General features: G+C 39.4%; 1 protein-coding gene across 1 annotated transcript; it reads left to right on the top strand.

The window, feature by feature from the left end:
- Window positions 1-3986: 3986 nt before the first annotated feature.
- On the top strand, window positions 3987-8876 carry LOC309807192 (E3 ubiquitin-protein ligase RLIM-like; the record flags this gene model as incomplete). Its single annotated transcript, XM_082626529.1, is given in 4 exon segments — window positions 3987-3992; window positions 5707-5950; window positions 7283-7459; window positions 7462-8876. Coding segments are annotated over 4 exon segments (1842 nt in total).
- Between the last annotated feature and the right edge of the window lie 1262 nt (window positions 8877-10138).

Below are 10138 nucleotides of genomic sequence, written 5' to 3'. Positions count from 1 at the left end.
GTGTCTCAGTCTGATGTGTAGTGGTACATCCTGGGGGTGGTATCCTGCCAAGAACTGTCTCTCCAATTGTTACAGTCCCATGGGACCCAGAAAAGAAATCCCTCCTGGCCTCCAGAGCCAGGTGATCAAGGAGCATCCCCTGAGTGGAGGCCACAAAAATGGGATCTCCTGTCTTGGAGATTCTGGGTCTCTGGAGCACATCAAAAGGAAAGTGTGAAGATGATGCTTACTGGCTGAGTGAGGCGGTGGGAAGAGTGCAAAGATGACACCATTTGAATAAAGGGAAAGAGGGAAAAGAAAAAAAGAAAAAGAAGAAGAAAATATATATATATAGCAAGACAGAGGAAGAGCAGGGAAGAAGGAGCCAGCTGGCTGGAGCACAAAGTTGTCACCTGCAGGAAAGGAAAAAGGGGAAAAAAGATGGCACCTTTCAGTTTTATCAAGGCAGAGAGAGAGCAGGAAGATGGCACCTGCCAGCCTCTGTCCCTGGGGAGTATTCCAGCAGGCCCCTGTTCCTCAGATTAATGCTGTAAAATTGGGAAGTGAGTCTCTTTCACAAAAAGTCAGAGTGCTTTTCAAACAAACAGAATATTATTTATGTATATGTAAGTTTATTTATTTATTACAATAATCTAGGAGGTAAGACTTTACAAATAAACAAATGTGCAGAAGTATGAACTAACTTGCTTGTGAATAACAGACCTTGAGCATGCCTCAGAGAAAGTGTGTAAAATGGCTCAAAACTAGAGAAAGCATAGAAGCAAACTAACCACTGACACGGCACTAATAGAAAAGCTATCAAAAGTCTAAATCTGGGCTTCCCTGGTGGCGCAGTGGTTGAGAGTCCGCCTGCCGATGCAGGGGACATGGGTTCGTACCCCAGTCTGGGAAGATCCCACATGCCGTGGAGTGGCTGGGCCTGTGAGCCATGGCCGCTGAGCCTGCACGTCTGGAGCCTGTGCTCCACAGTGGGAGAGGCCACAACAGTGAGAGGTCCATGTACTGCAAAAAAAAAAAAAAAAAAGTCTAAATCTGAGCAGAACCAGGAAGAAAGGAAATCATAAGAGGGATGAGACCTTGCTAAATAAATACATTTTTATTTCCATAATTAGAGGTAAGAATAAGGAAGAGATGAAACTAATTCCTAGTGTCAAGCCTATGTAAGTGGAAAGGGTGTGATTTCAATTAACAAGAATTTCGTGTTTAGATTCAAAACAAGTATTTGTGTCAAAGAACCAATTCCAGTAGATTCCATGAGACATGCATATTTAGATTCATTTTTCTGCATCAATGCTTTTAAGCTTTTAACCCATCCTTCTGGTAGGAAAGAAAAAGACATAAATATGAAATATCTTATCAAGCTTTAATTATGTTTACTTCTTGATTTAAAATTACTCTTTATTAAGTTAAAACGAAGATATTCTAGACTAACTCCAAAGCAGAATTGAAATGGCACACGAAAATGATCAAACATGATTCAAGCATCTCATTTAACTGAGATTTTACTACGTTTGTGTAATGATGTCTAAAATTGTGTTTTCATTAAACATAGCGGAGTAGAGCGAAACAGGGAGAGTCATCCTATAGACCTTGTTTGAATCTAAACATATTATCTATTACTGTAACTTTGAGAAAATCACTTAATTTGCATCAGCCTCCATGCCTTTATCTCTGAGAATAGTAATACCTCTCTTGCATGGGGCTTGAGATCAAATAAGTTAAAACACAAGCAGAGTGTCTAGCAATTACAGTTGCTCAGTAAATAGCTCTTAATATTACCAATGGTCTCTGATGTGGGAAAACTATTACATAATAAAAAGATCCTTAATCTGGTATCTTTAAAATCAGGCTGAATGCAAAGAACTTCAGATTTTATGTCCTCCCTTTTTTTATTTTTACCCAGAGAATAATGCAATTCAGAAAAGAGAGGGAGAGATTAATTTCCACTTCAACTGAAAAGTCATCATTATAAGATTTTTTTCATCATGTGCTATAGTACATTAAATATAACCATAAAATCTTTGTTACCTCTCTATTGAAAGGTAGAATGTGGTGTCCCACTTCTTGAAGATGAGCTGATACAGTGGCTTATTCAATCAACAGAATGCAAGAGAAAAGGTGTTCTTGCACTTGTGAGGTTAAGTCATAGGAAGACTTACAGATTCCAGCCAAGTCTCTTGAGATGTTTACTTTGGGTGAAGCCACTCACTATGTAAGAGTTCAACTACTTTGAGATATCCAGGTTGCTAAGACTCCAAAACTACACCGAGAAATTTCATGCAGAAAGACAGAGACAGAGAGGAAACCAGCCCCAGATTTTTCAGCCTGTGCAGCCCAACTCAAGCCCCAGATTTGTGAATGAAGATGCCATCTTGGTTGGACATTTCAGCACCAAAAGATGTGACTCAAAGAAAACTTAGCCAGAACCAAGGCCCCAGACATATGACACCAGTCAAGTTGTCTAATCTATCTCCAATCATTCAAGCCACCACAGCTGAGGCCCAGTCATGATGGAGCAGAGATGAGCCATCCCCAGTATTCTTTATCTTTATTCTTAGCTCACAAAGTCCTGACTATAACAGCATGGTTTCTACTGTATCTACCACTGCGTTTTGGACTGGTTTGTTATACTGCAATAGGTATCTGGAATATATGTCTTGATCATTTCTTACAGTTCTAAAGCCACGGAACTCCTTTTACCCATATTCAGGGAGAATGCTATCTCTTGCTTATTTTCAGTCTCCCTTTGAGTCATAGAATCTGTTCAGAAGCTTCCTTGGACAGAGTCAGTAAAAGAAAACTCTTGATTACAAAACTCCATTATTACAACCAGGATAAAAGAACAGCCAAATCTGCTCACACACACCCCATTTTTTCACCATATCATAAACAATGGATTGGCCAAATTTTTAAGTGCTTGACTCTGTTTGAAAGTAAGCAGCTTTCCATCTTCAACCTCTTCCCCTCCAACTCAACTTTGAGTGATGCTCTAGTCAACCTCCGGACTTCCTGATGCACCTCCCATCTCTGAAATGAGAAGTGAAGAAAAAACATCTTCAGAAGACTTCTGATATCAAGACAAGGGATAGAACAAAGGCCAAAGCAGCAATATTGCCATCCAGAGGAAAAACTACTGAACCTACACTGCAATACTCAGAAGGAAAGTCAAGACATGAGAGAACTAAGTGTAAAGCACAGCTATATTGGTGGCTTCTATTTAAATAATCAAGGTCAATAAGTAGGTCTCTGGGATGATGATCCCTATACCCTGTTACTTGCACCAGAATTGGGACATAACCAGGAACAAATAGTTCAGGAAGCTAGAGTCATTGACACTGAGAGCCAACTACAGGGAACACCAAACATCCGGGGCTATTAATAGTTCATGTGCTTCTGTACCTAAATTTGGAAAGACTGTAAGACTTTCTGAATCTTCAGGTAACTTGCATACTATTCTAATCATAAGCAATCATGCTCCCTCTTAAGCTAAACCATACAACTTCAGAATCAGGTGTTACTTCTTATTGGTACCACTGTCCACTAAGCAAAGACAGAAATACAGAAGTAATCCTGACCCCTGCCTTTCCCTCATATATTCCCCCTCCCCACTTTTCCCTCTTTCCCACATATTACTAGGTTTAATCAGTTCTGCTGCCTAGAGATCTGTTAAAGTCCTTCATTTTAATCATATTCCTTTGCCCTGATTCAGATCCTTGTCATCACTAGCCTAGGCTGCCCTCTATCTATTTCTGACCCTCCCATCTGAACTGTTGCCCTTCATATTCATCCTCAACACTACTATCAATATTATTTCTAAATTGCAAATTTGACCATCAACTGTCTAAAGACTTCAACATCTTTCCATTGCACTAATGATAAAGTCCAACTTCTAAACATGTCATAAAGGTCTCCATTTTTTGGCCTTGCTCTGCCAATTTAACTAATGTCTTTTTTTAGTAATTAAAATCTACTATCCTTGTTGTTTTATGAGTGTCATTAGTTGCTGTTCTCACTTTTTAAAATATTTCTCCCTTTCATTCACTTAGAAAACTCCTATTCATCCTTTAAAACCCAAATGCAGTGAAACCGATTTTCTCTCTCACTCAAATCACTTTCTCCTCAAAACTGTAATTTTACCTCTGTGTAGCTCAATTGTTTGTTATACTCTAATGACAACAGATTCTTAAATATACTCATCTTTGTATCTTAATATCCGATAATATGACTGGCATTTAACAAACGCTAAACATACTTGACACTTGAATTGATTGAATTGAATTAAACTGAATCAATCACTCTCAAGAACACTAACGATTGTGAGGGTTTCCTGCATCAAGAGTACAAATCACGCTGAATTTTCATAATACTGCTAGTTTTGATTGAGGCACAGCAAACAAGTTTACAACAGAGTTCCCCTGTGAAAAGAATAACTTCAGTAAAAGATAACAAATACACTCAGAAGTCCATAAAGGAGGCAGGGTAGTCTAGGGGATTCTGTTCTCATCCAAAGTCTTGCTGAGATTTGATTCAGAGGGGAAAGATTGATTTTTCTAGCTTAAGTTAAACAAGGCATGGAACAAATGTCAAAAGCAGGACATAGACTTAGATTCTTCACTGTCACACCAGTAAAGTTACCATCCTTCCATCTCCTTGAGAACAAACAAGAAAGCCTGCTGTGGACCGTGAACAAAACAACAACTGTGAATTTACACAGCTCCTTCAACTTCTAAGCTGTGTACTGAGAGTGAATTAGAGGTCTCCTCCAGATAGCATTGCAAATGAGCGTTATTTTATTTTCACCAAGCCTTTCAGGTGATACATGCGACAAAATCAGCAAAGTCAGTACTCACTGTGGCAGACAAAGTAACTATTATGTATCTGTCCTAAAAGTTCCTGTGATGTTCTGGCTAGTTTTGCTTAAGTACTATTTATAATATTTATGAGAAAGGAGGACAAAAATGAACCTGATGCTTTTGTGGAGAAGGAATTCCCTGGCTGAGCAGAAAAGCCTGCCAAAGTTTTGGTGTTTCTTGTTTGTTTGAAACAAGACTGAAGGACCATATAATGCAAGATGAAGCCATTAACAGTTAAAAGGGAGAGGACACACTAAAGAGACTCAGCCAGGGCCCTGGTAAATTATCAAAAATTGTGGGCTTTCTTAGTGAGAGTCTAGGATTTGAGAAATTCATGAGAAAAGGCGGAGGTCCCTGGGCACCTGAAAATGAGAATTGCTGCATTGAACTAGGCTGACTTTGGCATGGCATTTTGAAGAAGGCAGTCATATGGAATGTAACGAATAAATAGAGCATATCAGAGCCTGAAAACCTGAGAATAGGCTCCTGTGGGTGAAACGAGGTGAAGCACGGTGCTTGGTACACTATAAACCCTCAGTAACATTGGCTGGTTGTGAATGAAATGAAACCTAACCTGAATCCAGTCCCTACTCGGTAACAGCGGGGAAGATAATGGGTGCCTAGGCAACGTCTAGCAAGTTCTGGGCTAGAGGCGGCTCCCAACTGTTGCGTCACCAGGGGCCACAGAACTGAGTCGGGAAGGGAGAAGGGAGGAATCTGTGCGGAGGGTCATCCGACTGAGTCGGAACCGGACACTCTGGCAGGAAGTAGAAAGCGAAGAAAACGAAACGACCATTGGTGAATTTCAACACCACGTCGTGAATTTCAGATAATTTTCCACTTGTTTATTAAGGTGGAAAACTCGGATTCCAACGATGAAGGAGATGGAGTTTCGGCCCAACACATAAGTCAAACGGACCGATTGGTTCGGGAAGAAGATTTCTCCAGGTTCGTAAATAATCTGAGTGAAGAAGATTACGAACTTATGAGAGACAACAATCTTCTAGGCATTCCAGGTGAAAGTACGGAAGAAGAGTTGCTGAGAAGACTTCAGCTAATTAAAGAAAACGCACCACAAGACTCAGATGAAAATACAGGTATATTTTGCTTTTGGAGGGAATCGGATGGGATGAATAAGGAACTTCATAATAGGAAATAGTAACTTCATAATAGTAAATAGTAAATTATACAGAAGTGACTTACATTAATTTGGTAAGTAACTTCTCATAAAAAGAACTGGCATTTACTTGATTTTTGGTGAGCATGTCAAGGTCTGTTTGTTTGTTTTCCTCATTCACACTTGGGTTGTTTTAATTGGGAAACAGTGCAAAGTAGCCTATTTGTATTTTTCTTGGTTTTCTACCTCAACTGAAAGTCCCTCCTACTTCCTGAATTATTTTTTCTACATAGACATGTAAAAAAAGCAAACAGAAATATTCTCCACTGGGGACAATTGTGCTCTCTTCAACACCTGGGGACATTTGACAATGGCTAGAGATATTTTTGGTTGTCACAGGGGAGGCATGGGTGTTACTAGCATCTAGTGGGCAGAGGCCAGGGATGCTGCCAAAGATCCCACAATGCACAGGATAGCTCCCCAAAACAAAGAATTGTCCAGCACCAAAATGTCAGTAGTGCTAAGGCTGAGAAACCCTGCTCGGACCTCAGGTCTGGTGCCTTCCCTTCCAGTGTGAAGTAGAGGATTTTGCTGTCTAATGAAGAGGATACTATAATACTTTGGCTCTTGAATATGGTCTTATATGTACCATGCTAGGTTCAGTCTATTCATTTGATCTGACCTTCAATTTAATGTCAATTAAAAATCTTGGTAACATTAAGAAGTATTCAAAATGCAAACACTTTTAAACCTATAAAACTTGTTTATGTTTGGGCAATAACCTTATATTTTAAAACAGCTTATCTATTATCAAAAGCACATAAGTGAAGAGCCTACAAGTAGTCATGTTGGAGACTAATGAAAATTAGACAATAATGTAAATTGAACTAAACTACTAGCATTGTACGTTAACTGGTGTTTACCTTGTTTAATTGCATTAGTGTTTTGACAGTGGACTGAAAAAAAAGTCTCTTGACATTCCTCCGACAGTGGTACACAGGGCTGTGTATATGATGAAATACTGAAACATAGACTTCCTCCGGATTCCCTTTTTAAAAAATTCTCTAAGTTTATCTAGAATTAGCTCACTCTTTTTGGATGGAATCGAAACTTTTCTACCTTTACTTATAAATCTACACAGTGCAGTTTATAAAATATTAACTCTATAAATGTGAAATCAGTTGAAAACACCTGAGTATTTAAGTTCTCATTTTTTGTTTGTTTTTGAAACAAAGTTTCAGAGTGCTATTTTATGATGGTTCTAATTTTGGTAGTTCTTGTATGCACCCTCCCCATTTTTTTTTGTTAACAGACAGAGGAGACTCTTCAGATGACGTGTCTAGTGGTGACTCTCTAATAGACTGGCTTAACTGTTCTGGACAAACTGAAAATATGACAAGTGGACAAAGAGAAAACCAATCTTGGAGAGAAGAGAGCCAAATTAATCTTAAAAGTGATCAGTTCATATTCAGTTTAGAAATAAATGCTAACTTAATAATGGGAGTCCAAATCCAGAGAATGAATATGTAGCATCTGCAAGACTGCCCAGAGGAGAAAATATGGAAGACAGCCAAAGGCAAGTGGAAAGTCCACAATCTGAATCAATATTTACAAGACCATCTATGTCTGAACAAGATACAACTGAAACATTAATGGAATTCCCACCTACCACAAGTCAGCGAAGAGCAAGAAGTAGGAGCCCAGAGTATCGGAGAACCAGAGCAAGAATTGAAAGTTGGTCGCCTCCACGTTCACTTAGGGAAATTGTACAAAGACTTAATCATAGTATACCCTCTCAGAATTTTGAGCAGCCTCTGCTAAGTGAGAATGCGAGATTTTCTAGAACTGAGCACCAAGAAATATTGACACAGCAAATGACTGGATTTGAGTTGCAAAATAGCGGTCTTATTGAAACTTCTAGAACAAGGAATGCCGTTCATGGAGAAAATTCTCCAGATACAACCAGCAGTGGTGAATCTTGGGGAATGAGGGAAATATATCCAACCATACCCTTCAATCTTGAAGTAGGACAAGTTCATTCTGGAGCATATTCTCAGAGAGACAGCAGAGCTAGTAGAACTCAGTTAACATCTGAGACACCAAACAACACTGTCACTTCTGAAAGTGAACGAGGACTGAGGCATATGTATTCACATTCTGAGCAGGCAGGTGTGAGAGCTTATGTCAATACCATTAGAAATCCTATTTGCAGAATGTTAAATACTAGCTTAAATGATACAACATCTGTTCCAACTCAGAGCACGTTAAGGCAGACAATGACAGAATTTAGTAACTCAAATAACCTTATGGACAGTGACAGTAATTTAGAGCATAATGTCTCACGTCCAAGTCAAAACATGGAATGGCTAGAGTCACCTAATGGTAGTAGTAGTGGTACATTTGGTTCTGATTCAAATGCTAGCTATGATACCCATTCAAGTTCCACACTGAGTTGGCATTCAAGCCCCAATTGTACGTCTAGTTCCAGTTCTAGTCCTAGTTCTGATTCCAGCTCAAGTGATGAAAATTCAGGAATTAGCTCACTGATGTTTGAAGGCAGTGAAGAAACAAACTTATCATCAGAGACCAGCCAAGGGGTTAGACAGATTAGCCTAATAATATATGATGAAAGTGACTCTGGGTCCTCCCATAATCTGCAAACTACAGGACTCACCAAAGCACAGATTGACAGCTTGGCTGTAAGATCTTTTGGTGAAAATGATGCACTAAAAGCCTGTAGCATTTGCCTTACAGAGTACACAGAAAACAGCAAGCTTCGCATACTACCTTGCTCCCATGAATATCACATTCACTGCATTGATCGCTGGCTGTCTGAGAACTCTACGTGTCCGATTTGTCGTAGGCAAGTAGTGGATTCCAATGAGAGTGAAAATCCTGATCGATGAATTCTCAGCTATATAAAGTGTTATAGGGCTTCCCTGGTGGCACAGGGCTTGAGAGTCGGCCTGCCGACGCAGGGGACTGACAATAAAAATTAATTTCACACCATAGAAGTTCACTGAATTTCAATAAAAACTTAGCATGTGCACTGGGTTGGGATGTTCCTGATTCCATGGGAGAAATATCTTAATATGATATAATGAATCTAGATAGATCCTAGTAGTATTATCTCGTCATGTAAATCCCAGACATCTCTTATGCCTGTTCAATCCTGGTTGTGCATGCAAAGAAACAGAAACCCAACCAAATATCAATAATTAAGAAGCCATTTAAGACTACATTAGAGTCATTCACATAAAGAAGTCATGTTACATTCCTAGAATGCCATAAAAAGCTTTGAAACCCTTCTCTTCCTATCTCTCTCCACAGCAGTTTATCCCACCTCTCTAACACTACCTTAACGTTTCTCCTATTCCCCACTACCAATGTATCAGTCAGTTCTAGCTAAAAACTGATGGCACACTTTAAAAGAGTGATGGAATAGCATTTAATGAAGAGACTAAAGTGTGTAAAGAATGAAGGGAAACCAAGAGATGATGAAGTACCCTGCGGCTAGCAGCTGTGAGAAACCAGTATTATAACCACTAGGTTTGAAGGGGCATAGAGAGATAGCAGTTCCTGCAACCCAGAATGTCTTCGAGTTATAGGAGAAGCCCACCCAACAAGAGATGTAACCTTAGAAAATGGCATCCACTGCCAACCTAAAGTTTGGAAGGGGGCAGATCATGGAAATAAATACCCTTGCCTTCTTTCCTCCTGACTTCTAATCACTTATCAGTAGTTCATATTAACCAAACCCAACCTGAAGACACAGACTGGTCCATGAAGCTGATAAAGATCAGCCTCTTGGAATCACGAAGCAGGGTTAAGAAGGATGGCGAGTAGATCCGGTAAGCAAATCAGAGACCATCTACCACAACCAGCATTCCCAACTCTCTTCAAACCCAGCCTGTGTATGCTTTCTTGCCTCTTCCGCTTCCGCTTGTTCTCTATTCCACTCTATGACTCAGCTCTTTAACAACCCTCTCTATTTTCCTTTCATTTACTCAGATCTTGTATTTTTAAAAGTGATAAGATGACAAAGCCTTAGAACTTAATTACCTTTCTCTTAAACATGTCACACTTTGATTTGTTGTGATTGTAAACAACTAAGGATAAAGGGCAGTTATAGGTATGTCTTTAATTTTTGCTTCTTCAATATATTCAA

The sequence above is a fragment of the Mesoplodon mirus genome, assembly GCF_964341445.2.
Source record: "Mesoplodon mirus genome assembly, chromosome: 1".
Taxonomy (NCBI): domain Eukaryota; kingdom Metazoa; phylum Chordata; class Mammalia; order Artiodactyla; family Ziphiidae; genus Mesoplodon; species Mesoplodon mirus.
This window is presented reverse-complemented; position numbering and strand designations above follow the sequence as displayed.